The sequence below is a fragment of the Danio rerio genome, chromosome 20, assembly GCF_049306965.1.
Source record: "Danio rerio strain Tuebingen ecotype United States chromosome 20, GRCz12tu, whole genome shotgun sequence".
NCBI lineage: Eukaryota > Metazoa > Chordata > Actinopteri > Cypriniformes > Danionidae > Danio > Danio rerio.
Window position 1 is genome coordinate 39,340,346 of NC_133195.1, and position 22,305 is coordinate 39,362,650.

Genomic DNA, 22,305 nt, shown 5'->3' on the forward strand with positions numbered 1-22,305 from the left:
TGCCTAGTATTCCTTTGGACAACAGAACTGACACTTCTAACATAGCAGACATACTCATTTCCACCAGAATGTATCTTGATACCATTATATTGATTTGTGCAAGTAATTTCTTCAGTGTGAACACAGTGTATATCATCTGCACTGCTCTATAGCAAACACACACACAAATACAGACAAAACACATGCTACACTCAAAAACAATATCTACCCTTGTGATTTGACACATACTGTATAGTTTTAGATGACAGTCATCATTGATTCTGCCTACTGTGCAAAGTAAAACAACAGTAAGGAAAACCTTACCTCTTTGTCATTGCTCAGTTTAACTGCATGAACAGGTTTTGTGACAGACAAACAAACAAGCAAGTAAACAACAGACCATACCAACGCAGCTGTACGACATGCTACAAGTCTCTTTTCTCATGAATGAGCCACTCGGATGTTTTAGAAAACATTTTTTTCTAAATGGCATATGCAGTTCAATATTATACGCAAAACATTTTAGTGATTCATGTAAGAGGCCTCCACATAAAGCACTTTCAGATGCAGTTTGTTTACTAGGAAGAGTAAAACAAATTACAGTCTGAATATCAGCTAAATGTCAGATTGGATAATGTATTTTACTGAACATTCTAAGAAGAAAAAAAAAACATGTTTTACAGTTATTATTAATCCATTCTATTGACCATTAATGCTTTGCTCTGAGGATATTTTCCAGATATAAGGTGGGACCTCTCAGTTTCTTAGAGTCTAAGTTACTGCTACCAGAGAAATTGCAAACAGAGTATTAGATTTGCTACAGGACATTTGTGATAAATGCATGCCAAGTGTTATTTGTAGAAGAGTGTTGCATAATTTGATGGATGCTGAAAAGTGCTACTTCCGTTCGCTACTGTTTTCACATAGCTTTATTTTTTTTTTAAACAGAGTTGATTAATTATGTAAGCGCAAGGCTTGGGGAATGTGAGGTGCATAACAGTTAGAAAAACTAAAGAGTGATCAAAAAGAATCGTGTTAGTGCTAACCAAGAGCAAATTTAGATGGCTGTGATATCTGCTCTTACAAAACACATGAAAACCCTTGGGATTCTTCACTAGAGATCGTAAATAAGCAGGAAATCACCTGCTCGGATTCATGCTAACATTTTAAGAGGCCTTCTGTTTAGCTGTTTTGATTTAGTTCATGTACACAGACAACATTCTTGCGCAAACCTTTCATGTTAACGGCTAACGTAAGCTAGCAGCTGCAGATGTTATACACTGTTCTGAATATAGGGTGCACAAGAAATGACTAAGATGGGTTTGGACAGCACTGTTGTGGATTACTGGGGGTCACCCCCAGGGCAGATAGTGCCGGACTCGGCCACCTCTGGACCTGTGAAGTGCTGACTGACATCGCCCCCTTGTGGACAGGAGCTGATTTCTTACAACTTACGCTCACACATGCCTTTCAATCAAACATTGGTCACATGGTCTGGGTTTTCCCTGACTTCAATGCACTCGATCTCCTCTCTCTCCCTCTCCCGCTCTCTCTCCCTTTCCCGCTCTTTCCGCTTGGCCCGTTTCTTTTTCTTGTGGCGCTTCTTGGAGGGTGGGAAGAATGTCAAAAACACCGGAAGGATGACGAAACAGTGCAGCACTGTGCAGCCGGCGGTGAGAAGCGAGCACTTGAACAGTGTGTAGGTCAGGTTAGAAGGCACAAAAAGAAGAGGCATTATCCCAATCACAAAACACGAGGTGTTCTGCAAAATGGCAGCCCCATGCTCCTCTAAAGAGATCTTGATGCACTGAGTCCGTGTGTGCTCAGTGGCCAGTACGAACGTGTAGAGGTGGGGGGCACAGTGATCCATGGCAAAGTTGAGAGTATAAATAAGGCACAGGATTGAGATGCTGTCCATGTCTACATTCCAGAGCGTCATAAGACCCAAGACGCCCAACTCCACGGAGGTGACGGTCAGGATCAACCAGAAGTTCCCCAGCGGGTTGATGACCAGGAAGAAGGTGAGGATGAGAATGGTGAGCACGCTGAAACCTGACGTCAGGATTGGAGAGATGATGGAGGAACTGTAGCGGTCCATGAACACAAACGTTGGGTTGAAAACGATGAACTTGATGCTGTTTATAAGGGAGAGGGGTCGAAGTCTCTCCAGCAGCTCCACGACCTCCTCCCTGGTTTTTTCGGTCGTTCTGGCCACCAAGTACATCTTGGATGCAATAATGTCATACTCGGCTCCGTTTTTGGAGAAAATGATGTCGTCCACAAAGTGTTGATATTCTGGGCTCCTCAGGAAAGAAGTTTTAAGGATGCTAATGAAGTCACTTTTGGTGGACGCGCTAATATTCACAACCCTCAGAAAGTGAAAGTAATTATCGATCCAGGAAATCTTATTAAAGCCCTGTCCCAGTGTCTTGAGGTGCTCCTGTACTGTGGAGTTCCAATATTCGATGGGTTCGTAGATGTAAAACCCAATCACAGGACTGTAGTTGCTGAAGTATTTCTGCTGGGTCAGGGCGAACGACACACTGGGCGAATTGCTAGCTAGCAGGTTAATTATGTTCGAGCCGTCGCTGATTTGTAAACATCCCATGAACGAAAACGAGGCATAAATCAGGTAGAGGATCACCACGAAAGGCTTGACGTAGGTGTTGGTTATCCATTCTGTGTAATGCTCCCTTAGGAAGTGCTGAATGAAGTGGTTCTGGTACGGGACACTGTCGTGGTGTGTAGACAGATCATGGCCGTCGCTCATCATGGTCTTAAACCAAGTGGGCTGGCGGTCCAGATACTCCACTGAGGGGATCTTGCAGCAGAAGACGCTGTGATATCGGTTTTGCTCCAGCTGCCCGGCAAACACCAGGCAGGAGCCGTAGAAGGAGAATACATAAAAGTAGTTAACCAGTACTGCTACACACATGCTCTGGCAAAAGACTTTCACAGACTCAATGTTGGTGAAAGGACTGGCGCCCATGCCGAAGGTGATTATGTAGAGCGAGCTGGTCATAGTGTAGCACACCATCACATCAGCAAACGCATCCGCCACTCTCTCCTTGAAGGGCAAACTCTCTCTGGTTCTTCTCCAGCCTGCCAGAAGCTCAAACACACCCTTCGTCCCATGTCCTAAAAACAACAAAGACACAAAAAAAAGCTATTTGTAGTCTGATGCATGAAAATTTGATTACACAGCATAAGCAATATCAGTATGAATATAATCTAAAAAAAAAAAAAAAACCTTGAGGAGTGAAAGACAGCCACTCAGCCACCATGTCGCTTTGGCCAAACTTCACTTTCATACATTTTCTATAGATCTTATTGGGGTTTTAATTATTTACATTTTTTTTTTATCTTTAAATAGATCAAACAGTAAAATTGTGGGGAGCAGAGAGAGGGGAAGGATCAACAAAGGGTCTCAAGCTGGGAATTAACTCAGGCCTCTGTGAGCACCTCTGTGTTATAAGTATAATAAGTGTTAGTGTTATAAGTTTAATTGCCTTTGTAGTGCAAAACATCCATCACTTAATGCTCATCACAGACTTTTTACCAGTAAATTGCAAACACAAATTTTAAAAACCCATAGAAACATCTTGTAGAAAGTAGAGAATTACTCTTTCAGTTTTTGTCATTACAACTGCAGCACTATATATTTAAATTTATTAAAAACCATCACTGCTTCTCACACATAAACTTTACTTCGGTAGGCCAACCAGGTATATTAACGGCTGCCAAGGTATATTTGGTGACATTTGCTTTTTATTATTATCATCCTTTTACATTTTTTTCTTTTTTTGTATGCGCCCAATAGCCAAAGATACACGATCGATTAACTAGTGGAAAATATTCTCTCACCCTTCACATTTACAACTTCTCCTTGTGTGTGCGCAAGAACTGTCAACACTTTCATAGATCTCATGTGCTCTGCACCTTTTTGAGACTTAAAAATACATCCGTACGTGGTTTTTAAATCTCCTAAAATGTCCGGGATTCGTCTTTTGATTTTACTTTCTAAGCTGTTCCTAATTGTATGTGTTTTTGCATTACATTTTATTTTAAGCCTGATTTACTTTCGCTTGACTTCACAGCTGACAGAGCATGCACAACCACAAGACCGAGAGAAACATTATATAATTAATTATTTGATCTAGTCAGTGCCAATACCATAGTGATAAAGCGCACCGACATATAGCACGAAGGTGCTCACGGCGACCAAAGTTCAATTCCTGGCTTGAGGTCCTTTGTCTCTCTCTGCTCCCCATGTATTTCTTTCTCAACTCCACTGTCCTATCAAATAAAGGTGAAACCCCCCCAAAATGAAATTATAATTGTTTGAAATAAACTTCTCAGAGAAACGTTTTTATTCTTCATTTGCCTAACTCTTTTTAGTCTTGTAATTATTATAGTTTTTAGGGATTTTTATTCCATACAATTTGGTTTTTACATTTGTATTTTTTACTTTATCATTTATTTCTCATTTGCTGTATATATATTTTTCTAAATACTGTTTGTAATATTTTATTTGATGATGTTGATATACTACATTTTATACATATCTAACATGCTTTGGGAATACTGTACAAAATGTTATTTCAAAATGTTATGTCTTAAAAAAAAAAAAAAAACTTCAACCCCTTTGAAAAAAAAACAGTGTATAAAAATATTGTTAAATATATATATATATATATATATATATATATATATATATATATATATATATATATATATATATATATATATATATATATATATATATATATATTTTATTTTTTTATTTTTTTTATTTTTTTTTTTTTTGTCGCATGTACTGTAGGTAACCATGAGCCGAGGGTAAAAGGTTCAATCCAGCCACCACTGCAAGTATATTTAAAACCTGTGGAAAGCACTGAAAATATCTATTCCAGGATGGGTCATGTTGACTGTTTAATATTCCAGACAAAGCATAAAAACACACAAAAAAAAATACATTTTTTGATGGATAGATGGATGGATGGACAGACGGACGGACAGACGGACAGGCAGACATAGACAGACATAGACAGACAGACAGACAGACAGACATAGACAGACAGATAGATGATGGATAGATAGATAAATAGATAGATAGATAGATAGATAGATAGATAGATAGATAGATAGATAGATAGATAGATAGATAGATAGATAGATAGATAGATAGATAGATAGATAGATAGATAGATAGATAGATAGATAGATAGATAGATAGATAGATAGATAGATAGATAGATAGATAGATAGCTAGATAGATAGATAGATAGATAGATAGATAGATAGATAGATAGATAGATAGATAGATAGATAGATAGATAGATAGATAGATAGATAGATAGATAGATAGATAGATAGATAGATAGGCCTCAAGCTTTTTAAATGGTCAACTACTAAAAGCGAGTTATGGAATAATAAGCCTTTCATGATTACTCTTGCTCATACACCAGATGTAATGTGCGTGCCCACTGTTGGCTTTGAACATATTAATACATTTGACTTTCATCCATCCAATAAATATTTCACTCAGCATCAAGGACATCACGACTCATCTCTACCCACTCAGTCGCTGTCAAGAATGTGTCACAAAAACTACTCTCTTACCTCTTTCTACAAAATCATACATTTTCATTGACCCGACAGACACAGAGAAAAACCTAATTAACCATAAAGGATTACGCCAATATAATGAGTCAGATGGACTGGCTTTTCCTGTTTTAGTTTTATTAAGAGACAGAACGAGTCCATTAGTGTGTGTGAATTCGTCTGCAGATGAGGAGGGTAGATTGTAGTTGAACACACAAACACTGTATGCTCAATAACATATAATCATAGAAAGGATTTCAATATCTTGAATATTGATTTAAATTATCAAGCACATTTAAGATTGCTCTGAAAAGGCCATCATGATAATTACAGGAAGCTGCTCAAAATAAAAGCAGCTGCTAATTGACAATCAGAACCTAAACTACAAAATACAAAGTTAGTTAGAAATGAATATTCAGACATTTAAGCGTGAACATGAGTCACTTCTTGCCAAATTATATAGATCAACAAAATCCCTGTACGAGAAATTTAATTTGTGATTAATTGCTGACCCTGCCATCTCACGACCAACACTATCACTGCTTGAGCAATTCTTTAGCGTTCTCCAATTAAGAAGACTAATTAGATTCATGAAGTGAGTGCCATTTATTATTTCAAAGTCTGCAAAGAATTGTAAGAGTGCCAACAGATGATAAACAAAGTTTCACTTCATCTTCACAAACCCAAATGGATTAGTATTTTCCAGGCTAATGGAGGTTCATTTATTTAGCTCTGTGTTTTTCAATATAACTAAATCTACTGTATTGGTAATGTCCTATCATTTGTAACTTCCAAAGTATGTATTGAACTATCAATTTTGTGTAATGTTATACACATAGACATTAAAAAGTGTTTCATTGATGCGATATTATAAAAATTACAATATAATTAGCATATAAGCATATTTCTTGTTTGGTGCTAATTAAGTGATACTGGAGAGTTTCTTATTAGCTGTAAGACCAAAGAGTTCACTTATTTTAATATTAATTAAAGGTGCAGTAGTGGATTGTTTTCAGAAACATTTTTATTGTGCTGGTGGAACGTTTCTTCACATTCTAATAGTAATGATTAAAGTAAATTGTCTACATGTATTTATATGTATTTTTAAATTCTGGTTAAGGCATAAGACTAAAAAATGTTCATCCAATTAAAATTTGTTGGGCCAACAATTGCCATAATTCAGATAAGTAGCACAAACGGTCAGCCAACAAATGCAGATTTGTATATTTGCACACCCGTTCACGAAGATTCCATGTTTGCATGTTTACACGAGAAAGTGAGTACGGTAAAAACAAATGCTGCATTAAAACTGTTTAAAATCCTCAATCAATATTGGAGCTACTTTTGCATGCTGGAGGAAGGATCACACCATGTCTTAAGTATTTCTTTTAGACAGGTAATGTTCTGTTTTAAAACTATTTTAGTCATGCAAAGCTGATGTAGATTGTGTTGTTTTACAAATGGGTTATATGCACAGAAGTGTTGTTCAGCCACTGAAATCTTCTGGCGAACGATTCACATGTCTATTTTCAGTTTCATAAGGGACCTTTTACAGCATCAAAAATGTAATTTTTTATTTAGTTTAATAACAAAACATTTTTGCTATTCCCTCTAGCCTGCTTTACTGAGGTAAAGTTGGCTTTAATTTTACATTGGTTGACACGCCCCCTATATTGTTTACCGTGCTAATTTAAATATTCAGCCTGAAGTAGCACGTTAGTATGCCTTACATTCATTACATTTATTACATAAGTTTTGCTTGCAAGATATAATACAGTTTCTCATTTGGAATTGTAGTATTACAAAGTACTAAAGTTTTCTAACTGGTAAATAACATGATCTAGTTCAGAGATGCCCAAACTAGGGTCTGCGGGCCAAAGTTGGCCTTTTGTATCCTTTTATTTGGCCCGCTAGAAAGAAAATGTATGGGAAGGGTTGGGAAATGCTTTTACCAGAGTCTCATTTCTATTTTTAATGTTATCTTTTGTTTGTTAGTTTTATTGTTGAGCTACAAAAAAAGCAAACTGAAATTTTATATTTCAACTAAATGTTGTAAAAGAATCAGAATTTTAAAAAAAATTACATACTGTCACTTAACGAACAGAGGAAAAAGCAGAAGACATCAGCAAACAAATCAAGGCAAAGGCAGGTTCTTTATGACTAGTGTATTCAGCATTGAACTCCATTGATTTATAAATTGATGTTTTTAATAGTTTTATTGTAATAAGTTTGTTAAAATTTTAGAATGCATTAGTAAATACTTTTTTTTTTTTTTGTAGATATTATGAAATACATTAGGAAATTACCCATGGCAACTTTGATGTAATACAATTTGCACTATTTTCTTTTGGCCCACAGCTCTCAATTAAGCTTGGATTTTGGTCCTTCATAAGAAACAGTTTGGGCACCCCTGATCTAGTGGGTTGTCTACAGTCATCTTTAAGGTGTGCGTTCGTGATTTCAGGAGGTGTGGCTTTGGACGGCAGGGGAGGGACTGCGTTTTCAAAGATATGCTAAAATTTTGGCAGATCACCTACTGCACCTTTAAGAATTACTGACTTTTAGTGATTTGATAAATACTTATCAAAGGGTTAAAATTTCATTTTCAAATGTTAACATATGATTCATGAAGCATGATGCAAGATTTCCTTCTTCAGGACGAATGATAGGAATCAAGAGTATACTTTTAAACTGAAAACGGACCCTTCTTTCTCAGGATGACATGGCAATTTCTTCAGTGTGGGTCGTGAATGAATCACCACAACACAAATGGAGTGCCATCAAGCTGCTGGTCAAGGGCAGAGAGAAAATGTGCTCAGTTCTAAAGGTCTCTAATGAAAGAGGACAAAGAGACAAAACACGAGTAAACTACTGCGTGTCTGCCTAGATCCGCAAACCCATCAGGGAAACTCAAGCTGACCTTCATGAACCCTGAAGCTCTGAAAAGTTTCTTATTATGCAGCATTTTATTTAGTGTGAACATTTTATTATCCAAATGGTTATTATTATAAGGAGTTATTTCAATAAAAAACTGTTGTTAAAGAGGTTATAAAATAGAGAATAAAAATTCTTTTCAATTTTACATTTACAGTATAAGCAACAACTCAAAGTTCAGAGATCAAATGAACTCCCCAGTTTAAAATCTGTATTATTCTTTTGTACATTTCGTAGATATTGTAACTTTGTAGATTTTAAATCCTTTTAAATGTTAGAGTTCAAAAAGGGCTTCTTTCTAGAGAATTTTTGCAATTACCTAAGCCCTCTATACAGACAGAAGAGATCATTTCACATATAATGTGTCAATTAAAAATACAATGTTCCGATTCTATGTAACCCTGTGTTATCAATGCAAAATGTTTGTAATCATAAGAATAATTATGACCTTCTCTTATTGGTTCCAATTCTCCATAACTGTTTGGCTTTTCAAAACACTTATATGAGTAATAGAAGCAAAAATCGAAAGCACACGTTTGTTAGTCAGATTTCTGTCATCACTTTAGACCATTTGAGGGATGTAATAAAAAACAATGGTTTCAACGCATTTCCTGTTTTACATTTTTAATTGCTATAGCTTCCGAGAATCCAAAGCCACATATTGATAAATAAAGTTATGACAGCTGTTTTAACATTAAGCTATGATTAAATTGCCACTTTTTACAGTTATGAAATAGTTTGATAACAGGCAGGAAATGTTCATGGGCCAATGACATCACCACATTGAAATGGTCTATCGTGTTTTTACTGCACACAATTGTCATTGCAATGTAGGCTAAACAAACTAAACTTCTAAATTACACGTGTGAAATGTTAAAATATAAAATTTCTTTCAAGCATTTTTTTTAGGGGACACAAATAATACAGCTAATTTGTACTAATAAAGATATGTCCTGCAGTTAAAAATGGTTTCATCATTATTAATATTATAGCATGGTGACTCCGTCAATATGATTATTTTCAAACTTTTACTCGGGTTTAATGACAAAGAAAATTTTTGTTGCGTTGTTTATAGTCAACAAACTGACTCCTGAAGCAGAAAAACTGCAGGAAAAGACGTTTTCCATGCTCATAATAACTAACTTGTTTACATTACACTTGTTGAACTGATAGATCATTCCTAGCAGCCAAAACAGTCCAACTCCAAAATCATAAAAAAAAAAATTTGTTCAACCCCCAAAAGAATTGTCATGATCCCTTCAATACCTAACACTATCCTGGTCTGCCTGTTCCACAATCATTTCTTTCTCCTTTGCCTGTGATTGATATTGTGACATTAGTATTTAAGCACTCATTCTTAAAGCCAAATTGCTTAATCTGTGAACTTTTCGTACTTGGCGTTTAGCTGCACTGAAAAATGATCTTATGTCCATTTTCTCTGTCATTTTAACTAATGCATGACACTGCCAGGCAAGTTTATTTATACTGTAGCACATTTTATACATAATATGTATAAAATACACAATATGTATAAAAAGTGCTTTACATAAAGAATGCAAAACTATCATAAAAATAATCACAACAATAAAAGCAAGGAATTGAAAAAGGTTAACACTTTAATTTCAAATTAATTAATTCACTTAAGGACAGAATAGAAATCGATTATACCAAAAAAACAATGGGGTTAGTCTGGATGAAGCACAGTGCTCATTTAGCAAATACATGGCCAAACAATATGCTAATTGTGGCCGTTAACGTTAAGTTAACATTATGCCAAGTCGTCACAAATAAAACAATGCATGCGAAATGGCTTTGGCGTGTTAGTTGCATAGCTCATATGAAAGGCAAAGGGCTCTAGATTCTGCTTATTTTACCAAAATAAAATATGATCATGCCATGATTTTTAATTATTTAATAAGGACAGTAAGGTTTGACTTTGCTTAGACAAAAGTCTTGTCACTTGACAGAAATAAGGTACAGTATAGAATATAAAGTCATAGAGGAGTGGAAAAATAATTAATATTGTGTATGGCTCCCGTGAGCTTGGAAGACTGCATTCATACATCTCTGCAATGACTCAAATAACTTATTAATAAAGTCATCTGGAATGACAAAAAAAGCGTTCTTGCAGGACACCCATAGTTCATCAAGATTATTTGGATTCATATTCAATGCCTTCTCCTTCTTCTTACCCTACCCATACTCAATAATGTTCATATCTGGTGTCAGGGCTGGCCAATCCTGGAGCACCTTGACCTTTTTTGCTTTCAGGAACTTTGATGTAGAGGCTGAAGTGTGAGAAGGAGAGCTATCCTGCTGAAGATGTCATGTCTTACATGTCCCCATACTAAATGTAACTCTAAACCATAATTTTTCCTTCACCAAACTTGACTGATTTCAGTGAGAATCTTGAATCTATGCGGGTTCCAATAGGTTTTCTGCAGTATTTGTGATGATTGAAATGCAGATCAAAAGATGATTCATCTGTGAAATCTACCTTCTGCCACTTTTCCAGATGATCAACTTGAAGTCAAGTAATTATTTGTTGTTCTTACAACTGGGATTGACAACACAATTTTTGTCAGGTACTGTAGTGTACATAAATACATTTAAATATACATACATTTAAAAAAATATATTAATAATAAAAACTTTAAGGATTTAAGATGCTGATGACTGTTAAATGCGTTTTAACAGTCTTGTGAAAAGGGTCCATCTTTCAGTAATCATAAAATTTTATAATTTCTGTTTTATAGGTTTATTATTGCCAAGCACTCTCTAAAACTAGTTTAAGTGCCTCCTGCAGTTCATGGAAAAATCAGCGGGTTACTGCTTAACAAATACCACAATAGAAAAGACATTCTCCACTATAAATGTACTCTGTTATTATTAATACCCACTATTATGTTATGCTTTTCTTCTTGTCTTCTTACAAGAATAAATTCTTTTTCCATCTTTGAGGCAAACTTCAATACGCTTTTGTCTTTTCTTGTGACCGAATGCAAAGGCTTGCTCCTAAAATAGCAACGACTGTATGACAGTGATTTGCTTTCAAACAAGCTCTGTCAAAAGAGGTCCATCCATTCAAGGGTGTAAATTAAATCGGGGCCAATACGGCATCTTGAAACAAGATTGACGTGTTTTGCCGCAGCAGCAATGGCAAACATTAAGGAGTGCAGCAGCGAATAGAGTGCATAGAAAACTGAAAGCACAAAGGCGTGAGATGCACGAGGGAGGCCTGCTTCTGTCGGCCATAAATCACACGGCCACATCCAGATTATTGAAGCATTTAAAACACAACAGGACCATTTCAACAAGATCTAAGACGGTTTCACTGGATAATAGGGCCATAGGGAGACTGAATGACCCTGAAAATGCACGGGGCACTGCTTGTGTACCAAATGTATACAAAAAATTTACTTCAACATAATTCGTTAGCATTGTCAAAAATCATATACCATATGCAATAAGGACATGAGGGCTAAACTTGCAACATTGTGTAGTTTTTTAAACCTTTAAAATTACCACCAGTAAAATTACGAGTTGCACTTTATTTTAAGGTACAATTAGGGCTATTAATAGAAAATCAATTAAGATATTTAGCTCAAAAACTATTCATTTGCTACTCATTAACAGTTTTTAAGATTGTTGGGTTTTGTTATTGGTTAAGATTAAGGATGTAGAATAAGATAATATTTTATAGGTAGAAATAAACGGTTAAAGGATTAATAATAGATAATATGTAATAAATTCAAGGTGGCAGTTTGTACTTAAACTAAAGTGTTACCAAATTATGTAATTTATACTATTAAATTCGTAATTGTCAGCAATCCAACCTGTGCAGATCGCTGGTAAGCACTTATCAAATAGAACTACAAATCTGCCATTTTATGGACTACAATTACAGTCATGTATCACACACACTCACACCGGTTCCTGATCCTGACTGATTGCAAACACACAGCTGAAGCTGCTCATGGACTTATTTCAGGACTATATACACAGCACACAAACACACAGACTGTGTTAAGTCTTGTTGAACTGTGAGTGAACATTAGGACTCGTTTTCCTTGCCTTTCCATGTTTTTGACCCTTGCTTTGTTTTGTTTGTTTATGTTGTATGCTGCCTGCCTTTTTGACCATCTGCCTGTTATTTTGACTACGACTCTGGATTACCGTTATACATCTGTTTGCACCTGTGTTGACTGTCGCCTCTATTCAATAAAAAGTCTGCACTTGGATCTGCACCTTTGTCCAGCTTCCACTTCACGTTACAGTAATAGTAAATGCAGAAGTTAATGTTAACTAAGGACTCATAAAGGCCTTGTAACAACTTATAAAAGACTAAACCATTCATTAATGATTACTGCATCGTGAACTAGTAATCTATAATGCATAATACTGCACCAGTATTGTAAAGTGTTACCATACTGTAACAGCTGTAGAGTTATTGTTTATCATTAGTTGATGTAAATTAACTAAATTTTTAACTATAGAAATGTTACAACTCACTGTAAGCCTGTTTAAATATGAAATAAAATATGTGATTAATTCTGTTATTTGACTAAACTTATTTTTCTTATAAAATAAAATTGCAGCAATTTAAAAATAATAAAAGTGCACGTTTACATTTTTAAATTGTCTCAAATCATTTTGTGAAATTTTTTTTTTAAAAATCATATCTTGAATTGTATTGGATCGTGAGCTGAACGAATCGTTATCCCAAGGTAACTAATACTAAATAAATCCATATTGCAACATCTTGACACACTGTAATTGGCATAATAATAAATACATAATAATTTTAAAAAGGTAAATTTATAGTAAACACAACCAAAATAATCCAATTAGAAAAACTACAGTAAGCGTTATGAAGGACTAAACACATGGTTTCCGCTACATTCATCCTTCCATGGCGGGGCGCCACACCAAAATTCATCGCCACGGCTACATTACAACGTCTCATTCAAAACATTTTATTTTTTTAAAAGCGGGTGATAATCGCACCAAAACGTATTAAAGGGTAAGTGAATTATAACAGCGTGAATTTTTTGTAACCATAGTAGTGCTGTGCGTTATTTGTTTAACCCTTTAAGGTTACGTGCTGACTGACTGGCTGACAGGTGCGTGATGCGTGAGGCCAGGAAACATGACGTATAGCCATTTCACTTTACTTCAGGACGCATTAATATCGTACTGTAGGTCTATTGGACACAATCATAAATTTTCCTAGCAAATCTAATAAATGCTGATGACATACACGCTACATAAACGCACTAAATCGCACAAAAAGATCTGCGCGCTCTTGAAGTGGCTTATATTTGAGGGGGCGTGCAAGAAGTTTTGTGCACGAGCAGAGGAAATTGGCACGCTAGCAGAGATTCACATGCTCGTACATGTAGGTTATTACATAAATGCGTTCTCGACTTTTAATACTGCACTCACGACATTTGTCATTGAAGTAATGCCACAGGTATTTGGTAGATCTGTGTAAAAAAAAAAAAAAGGCCTGCCGCCACAGCTGGAAAAAATCCTAGAGGAAACACTGAAACATATAAGGTTAATTACCAGCAGAGAGTAATTCACTAGAACAAATCAGACTTTGGTATTTTGGTATTTCTTGTATTGAGTCTTTAAAGGATGTCTTTGCATATTTACTTATATTTATCTTAATTTATACACTCGTCGGCCACTTTATTAGGTACACCTTACTAGTACTGGGTTGGACCCCCTTTTGCCTTCAGAACTGCCTTAATCCTTTGTGGCATAGAGTTAACATGATACTGGAAATATTCCTGAAATTTTGGTCCAAATTGACATGATAGCATCACGCAGTTGCTGCAGAATTGTCGGCTGCACATCTATGATGCAAAACTCTCGTTCCACCACATCCCAAAGATGCTCTATGGCACAGGTGTCAAACTCAGTTCCAAAAGGGCCGCAGCTCTGGACAGTTTAGTTCCAACCCTAATTAAACACACCTGATCAAACTAATTGAGTCCTTCAGGCTTGTTTGAAACCTACAGGTAAGTGTGTTGGAGCAGGGTTGGAACTAAACTGTGCAGGGCTTCGGCCCTCCAGGGATTGAGTTTGACACCCCTGCTCTATGGGATTGAGTTCTGGTGAACATGGAGGCCATTTGAGTACAGCGAACTCATTGTCATGTTCAAGAAACCAGTCTGAGATGATTCACGCTTTATGACATGGCGTGTTACCCTGCTGGAAGTAGCCATCAGAAGATCTGTTCACTGTGTTCATAAAGGGATGGACATGGTCAGCAACAATACTCAGGTAGGCTGTGGCATTGACATGATGCTCAATTAGTACTAATGGCTCCAAAGTGTGGCAAGAAAATATCCTTCACACCATAACACCACCACCAGCAGCATGAACCATTGATACAAGGCGGGTTGGATCCAAGCTTTCATGTTATTGAAGCCAAATCTGACCCTAAGATCGCAGCAGAAGGGGAGACTCCAACAACCATACCAAGTTGTCACTTAAATCATCTTTCTTCCCCATTCTGATTGTCAGTTTGAACTGCAGCAGATCGTCTTGACCATGTCTACATGCCTAAATGCATTGTGTTGCTGCCATGTGATTGGCTGAAATTAGCATTAACAAGCAGTTGGACAGGTGTACTTAATAAAGTGGTCTGTGAATATAAATCAATTTTTTTGTAAGAATTTTAAACAGGAAATTCAGATCCCAGTTTCATAAACAGGATTGTGTTAAAAGCCTCCCACACAACAGAACGCTCAAAACCCCCCTTCGAAAAGGAGGAACTGAATCATGTTTTTGTGGGTGTGTTTGTGTATTACAGGATTTGCATAATTCCTTAAGTGAATCGAGTGCTGAAACAATGCAGACAGAACACGCAAATAAACAGTGGGCGCAATTCATTGGCAGCGAGTTCCTCCCTCCTCCAGAGCATTTTCCTCGTGCCGCTCGCTGGAAAACACCAAGGGAACTGAACTGCACTGATCACTGCATGTCTCACAGGGCTTCGGTAGGAAATCAAGGGCTGTAGCTCATGTCTCTGGGTGCTGGCGGACAGGTACAACACTCCACATAGCTAAAGAGAGCCGTTTGTCACAGGCTCTGGCTGCAGGAAAGCTCCTCTCAGGCCACGGCTTCAATATAAAGAGCTGCATCACCTCTCGCTGCAGTGCAGTGAGTCATTAAACAAAATTACTGCTTTAAAACTTCAGCACCGGCACAGCTGCAAACACATCCATCACCTGCAGGAAAACACCCCGCGGACGGACCCGCCACACACCTCAAATAAAGCATGTCTGCTTGTGACAGAAGATGGGGAAAATATTACACACATTTCCATACTGTGTCAGACTGGCTGTGCTGCAGTGACAGGACATATGCAGTGGAACTCGTACTCTCTGAACAGATATTCTTTAAGTAATGGAGCATTTCTGTTTTTCCAAATGGTTTCATTAGTAAGGTGTTATTTGAGGAGTACACTAATGTGGTAATCCTTTAAAACCACAATATGTTATATAAAAATACCAACATGCCGTAGTTCTTCTTCATGACAAATGTCATAACAAATATCGCTTAATTAATGTGTTTTCATCTACTATAATACAGTGCTGTCTGTTATTGGTAACTATAAGCAAAGAAGGCTGTGAAAAAAAATATTTAGTGCTTATCAAAATATTAACAAAAAAACTGTACTCATTGTGAACAAAAATGGCTGACACAGTACTGTTTTTTTTTTTTTTTTCAAAAATGAAATATCTTTGGTAATGTGTGACACAATTACTGTTCTGAAACTAGGAATGTCCCGATCAGGTTTTTTTGCCCTCAGGTCTGAGTCCAAGAGATTTGATTTTGAGTATCTACTGCTACCAAACCCAATCTGATACTTCTATATTACCTAAACAAAGAATAAAGTAGAGCAAAGAAACAGATCAAGGATGTTGCTTATTTTTCATTTAATTCACCTTATTTTAACATTCAACAATTCTGTAAACAAACAGAGCACTTCTGTGAGGTAGCTTGAACTATGGTTGCACGATTAATCGAAAAAAGATCACAATCTCGATTTGACCCTACACACATCTTAATTCAGATTTTCTACGATTCAGCCAATCATATTTTCAAGGTCAGAAGAGAAGCAAGGCAGTCGCACAAGTCTTCACAGCAACATTGACACCTTTAAATAGCGTTAAAAGTGCCATATACTGTATTTATAAGGTATAATTCACCCAAAAAATGTCATTTCTTTCTTCATGTAATGATGTATTTGTGGCCGCAAAATCACAAGTGAGCTGACCGCCAGCTGTTTGTTTACTACAGAGAACATGCAACGCCTACTTTAGTGAACACAACCTGCATAGGCTGTAAATAACAGGTAATGAAGTTGTAAATTACGTTCAGTTTGTTGCACAGAGCGATTGTGTTTTTTTCTCACAGTGACAGCAGCCATGAGTCGCTCTCGGAGATGAAAGAGAAACCTGTTCACACATCATTTAAATGATCTTATTGCATGTTAGAGTTATAATTGCAACAAAGATTTGGTGTTTTTTCTTTCATAGCGAACACAAAAAAGAGTTTTAAAAGAGTTATTATTGGAACACCCCCCCCATCCTCCAAAAAATCTAATGAATAAATGTCTTCAGCTTCATTTTGTGGCATGACATTATCAGCATAAAGGCAGCACCGCTCATTCCGATACAGAAATAAAACATGCTGAGAGCTCTGCCTTACAAAAGTGCCCAAAATTAGCATCTCCTTTGACAGTGAACATGTCCTTATCTTAACGCAGCACACATCACAGCGCACCGTTAATCCTGCTGCTAAGGATTAGGTGTGCAATGGGCACAAAACTCAACACAACAGACAGACAGATGTGTACTTTCACACAGCCAGTCAAACCATTGCACTTAGAAGAGGCATAATGTGTTGTGGCGCTTCTGTCTGTGTTGAATTGACAGCTGAAGCTTTTGTGTGCTTCTGTGTGTGTGTGTGTGTCCTGCACATCTGCAAGCGCTAATGAAAAAGCTTGTGCAAATGCAGTGCATGTAAATCAGCAGAGGGCTAGAGTTACTCGCACGTAATTTCATTGGAGTGGACCTCATCAATCCTGCCGTTGACTCCACGAGCCATCATTTAGCTGTGTTTGCCCATGGAGACGTTTCCCTTTTTAACATTTGATTTTACAGATGTCATTTCAAGAGAGTTACAGTCAAATACACCTAATTCCTACTAAAAGTTTGTGGTTTGGAACAGGGATGAGTGATTTGACAGAAATCTCTTATCACAATGTAAGTCATCTTATATCCTGATAACAATATATATATATCATGATAAATACTGTTACATTTTCAGTGAATTTGATAAAGTAATAGTGTATACTGTATTCTGACAGCATGGCAAGGATTTTTTTCTTTATATACAGTTGAAGTCAGAATTATTAACCCTCCTGAATTATTAGCCCCATATATATTTTTTCTAAATTTCTGTTTAACAGGGGGTAGATATAACTGTTAAACACATTTCTAAACATAATAATTTTAATAACTAAATTCTATTGACCAATTTCTTTTATCTTTGCCATGATGACAGTACATAATATTAGACTAAATATTTTTCAGGATACTAGTATTACAGCTTAAGGCGCAATTTAAATTTTGCAATTTAAAATTAACTTGACTAGGTTAACTATAGGCAAGTTAAGGTAATTAGGAAAATCATTGTAAAACAAATATTGCTTTGGGGAGCTTAAATGGTTTTTAAAAAATTGCTTTTTGCTTAAAACTGTTTTTATTCTAGCCGAAATAATACAAATCAGACATTGTCGAGAAGAAAAACATATTACAGGAAATACTGTGAAAAATTCCTTGCTCTGTTTGAAAAATGACAAAAAATAATAAATTACAGGAGGGGTAATCATTATCACTTCAACAACATATTTATTGTCTATGTCCTTATTTCAGATTTTATCTATTTTTCAAACAATATATACTCAATAATGTACTCATTCATATTAATTATTTTTCTCATTTTAACAGACCTTTATAATAAAAAATATTTATGAAATATAAAGAAACATTATTCACAAAATACACAGGTGTAATAGATCAAACTTTTTTTACAGATTTTTTTACAGGTTAAACACTTCAGTAAACGACATCTTCAAGCTTACAACCTGTACAATTGTGTACAATTCTGGAATTATGAAGTAATGTTGTCACGCGTCACCACAAAATAAACTAAAAAGCATAATATGAAATGAGAGACTTTTTATTTTATCCATATGTTGTCATATTGCACAGCAATAGTTGGGAATGATGCCTTTATTTGGATCACAAAAGAGTAAAACTGCAATATTGTAAAGACTTTATATTTTAAAATGCCATTTAGGCATCTGGTGCTATTTCATAAAATTATGATTTTTTTATAAAAAAAAAAAAAACTGACTATATTAATGCTAACTAACTAATTTTATGCTACTAAATTAGATTTAGCAGTAGTTATACAGCACTTATTTCCTGTGACCTGTTATTCAATTTTGTAAATCTAATAATTAAAATTCCAACTTGAAAAAAATTGAAAAAATAAAAGGAAAATTTAAACTTGGATCTCTTCAAAAAAAAAGAAGCTTGGCAAATTAGCAGACATTAGACAATAAATATCACAAAATTATTCTTATTATGATAATATTATATGCAATAAATGTATGTATTGCATTTTATGTATTGGTTGTTTATCTATATTTGATCAATCAGATGGGGCCTTACTATCTGTAGCCCCACCTTTCTGTTCTAATTGCTGTTCTGCTATTGGCTGCTAGTGGCCCAGTTTTGAACATGCAGGTAAAAATAAACGCTAATGGCGAAAATCAAGATGAGGGAGGAAAATAACAAGGTTTTTTCAGGTTTATAGGTTGCTGAGGTTTTTTTTACTCATTTTTTGTCTGGGTAAGAATTAATGAGATAAACAAATTAATTTATTAAAAATGTAAAAAATTTTTTTAGGAAAATGTTAAATCATATCGCATTTTGCAAATTTTTCCAGTACTGTGCAGCCCTAGCTGCCCAGCCCTTTACTGTAATTATAATAAATTTACCATTGTTATAAAACTAAATTTTCAGCCTTAATTATTTTTGAAATTTGTTTTATAAACTGATTTGATGCTCTAGAAACTATTTTTGTTATTAGCAATATTATCAATACTTAAAACAGAAAGCATTTTAAAAAAACCTTATTTGAACTCTTACTCCTCCATTTTGATTAAAGTATTCAGCATTCTTGCAGAATAAAAGTATATGTCTCTTTAAAGAAAATATTTGAAGCAGAAGTATAAATTCATACTGTTAGTGAATATAATTAATATATTTATTATTTTCATCAAATTTTATACATGACAGTCAAAACTGCCCTCAGATCATTTACGCTAAAGAAAATATCTTAAAATAGCCTAGAGAAAGTGCTCACATATGAAAAAGGCCGTCTAATAAAAGCAGACTAATAAAAAAAGTTTGGGCTTCATAGTCATCTCATCTCGAGTGAATATTAAAAACTTATAGATCTTCTTTATGGCCTACTGTTCTGCTGAGGAGCCAAATGACCTGAACAAAACTCGAAACTGATTGGATATTTACTTTTCACATTGTTTGCACAATAATAAGGCTACTTTAGATACCAACAACCCAGTGAACTATGGCATACAAATGAAGTCCGAATTATTAGCCCCCTTTTAATTTTCTTTTTAAAAATATCTACAAAATGATGTTTAACAGAGCAAGGAAATTTTCACAGTATGACTGATAATATTTTGTCTTGCAGAGAAAGTCTTATTTGTTTAATTTCGGCAAGAATGAATGCAGTTATACATTTTTTAAAAGCTATTTTAAGGTCAAAATAATTAGTCCCTTTAAACTACATATTTTTCGACAGTCTACAGAACAAACCATCGTTATTTGATAACTTGCCCAATTACCCTAACCTGCCTAGTCCACCTTTAAGCTGTATAGAAGTATCTTGAAAAATATCTAGTAAAATATTATTTACTGTCATCATGGCAAAGATCAAATAAATCAGTTATTAGAAATTCGTTATTTAAACTATTATGTGTAGAAATGTGTTGTAAAAATCTGGTCTCCTGAAATTAGGGAGAAAAAAGCAGAAGGGTTAATAATTCATGGGCTAATATTTCTGACTTCAACTTGTTTAAACGACAAATCACTTCCTAAAGGGAATAGTTCACGATCAGCCTTTTCCATCACTCACTTTCTATACGGCGTGGCTTCAGTCACAAGAACTCATGGGAGTTTCTACCTTACAACCTATGACAGTATTTCATGTCACTGTAAAACATGCTACTGTCAGCACATGTCAGTGTGTTCAAGGCCTCCACCAGAAGATAGATTTCTCCTAACAATTGTACTCCCACACTAAAAAACAGTACACTTTTCCTTTCAGTGCTCTCTGGCATCATAAAAATGACAATCAAACATCATAAATTTCAAACAGCTTCCATCCAAAACACACGCACACACAAAAACCTCCCCACTACATTTTAAATGTCAATTATTCCACTTGAAGCCACCCACTAAATGGAAAAAATCCATTTCTGTAATTTCCAATCTTGCATGATTTTCAAAACATAAATCATACAACTGAAAGATAAAAGACTGGAATATTAATGACAAACGCAGGGAGGCTGAAGATTAGCTGGACGTCTGGTGCTATTTCTATTTCACGCAGCGATTCAGTGGTCGCGCATCATGCCTGACCAAACTATGCAAATGAAATTTCCTCTCGGCTTACAACGTCCAACAAACCTCTCTCATCCTGATTCTTCCTCCTGACAATGGCAAATTATCCAGCCACGGCCTTAATGGCATGTAATATGTAACGCTTGAAGACATTTGTGATAAGTAGTTCATTGGTAAGACCCCTAATCTCTTCCCCAGGACTTGCTCTTGCCTTCCAGCGCCGAGGCAAATCAATGGGCTTCAACGTGGCCAGTTTTCAATCTACTAACACCCCATCATCTGTATTTTCCGGCGGGAGACAGCAAAGGTCTGCTGTAAATGCTGGTGACCGTTGGTGTTTGTTTATGGAATAGGGATTGAGACGGGCTTCCCAGGCTATGTGAGTGTATGTGTGTGTGTTAGCCATGACCAGGCACAATCATGCGTGTGTGAAGAGAATTGCAAGGAGATGGTCCAGATCCCAGGGCACATGCTGTTCCACAGTCTGTGGCCCTAAATGAGCTCGATCAATAGGACTGACATGCTGGGAAGAGACTATGCCACTGCGGGCACATACACACACACACACACACAGTTACAATATGGCTCACGACAGACATGCACTTTTAAACCCAGACACGAACTGCATTTTTCCAGTAGCAGCAGCATAATTCAGCTGTTTTCCAGTAACAGGCCTACTTTCTTATCAAGAAGCGTTTGACAGAGTAAAATGTCAAAGTTCTCTTACATCTCTATTGATATTTGTCCTAAATGTGACTTAATCTGCTCTTTGATTATTTGTTCTTTTATTTGTTCGTCAGTGTTTTTATCTAGTTCTCTCTCATCTGTCTTCTCTTAGAACTGATTACGTTTTTAATGCTTATCACTTCTCCTTCATAACTAGGCTTTAGCCGAATTATATAAACTAACAAACTCATTTGACTTTAGGAAATCAAACTAAAAGATTTATTTGTTAATTTTTGACTTTTAAGCATGTTGCATTTTCTCGCAAGTTAAAAAAAAGTGTAAATATGTACACTTTAGCTATACGATATACTTTAACAGCCCA

The 22,305-nt window shown here is 35.8% G+C and overlaps 1 protein-coding gene across 2 annotated transcripts in view; it reads right to left on the bottom strand.

The window, feature by feature from the left end:
* Positions 1 to 907: 907 nt before the first annotated feature.
* ptchd4 (patched domain containing 4) overlaps positions 908 to 22,305 on the bottom strand; it is a 149,291-nt gene continuing 127,893 nt past the window's right edge. Inside the window, exon 3 of one of the 2 annotated variants that reach the window (XM_073932875.1) lies at positions 908 to 3,117. In XM_073932875.1, the coding sequence (XP_073788976.1) occupies positions 1,454 to 3,117 (1,664 nt within the window). In that variant the 3' untranslated portion in view covers positions 908 to 1,453. 2 annotated transcript variants of the gene reach the window in all.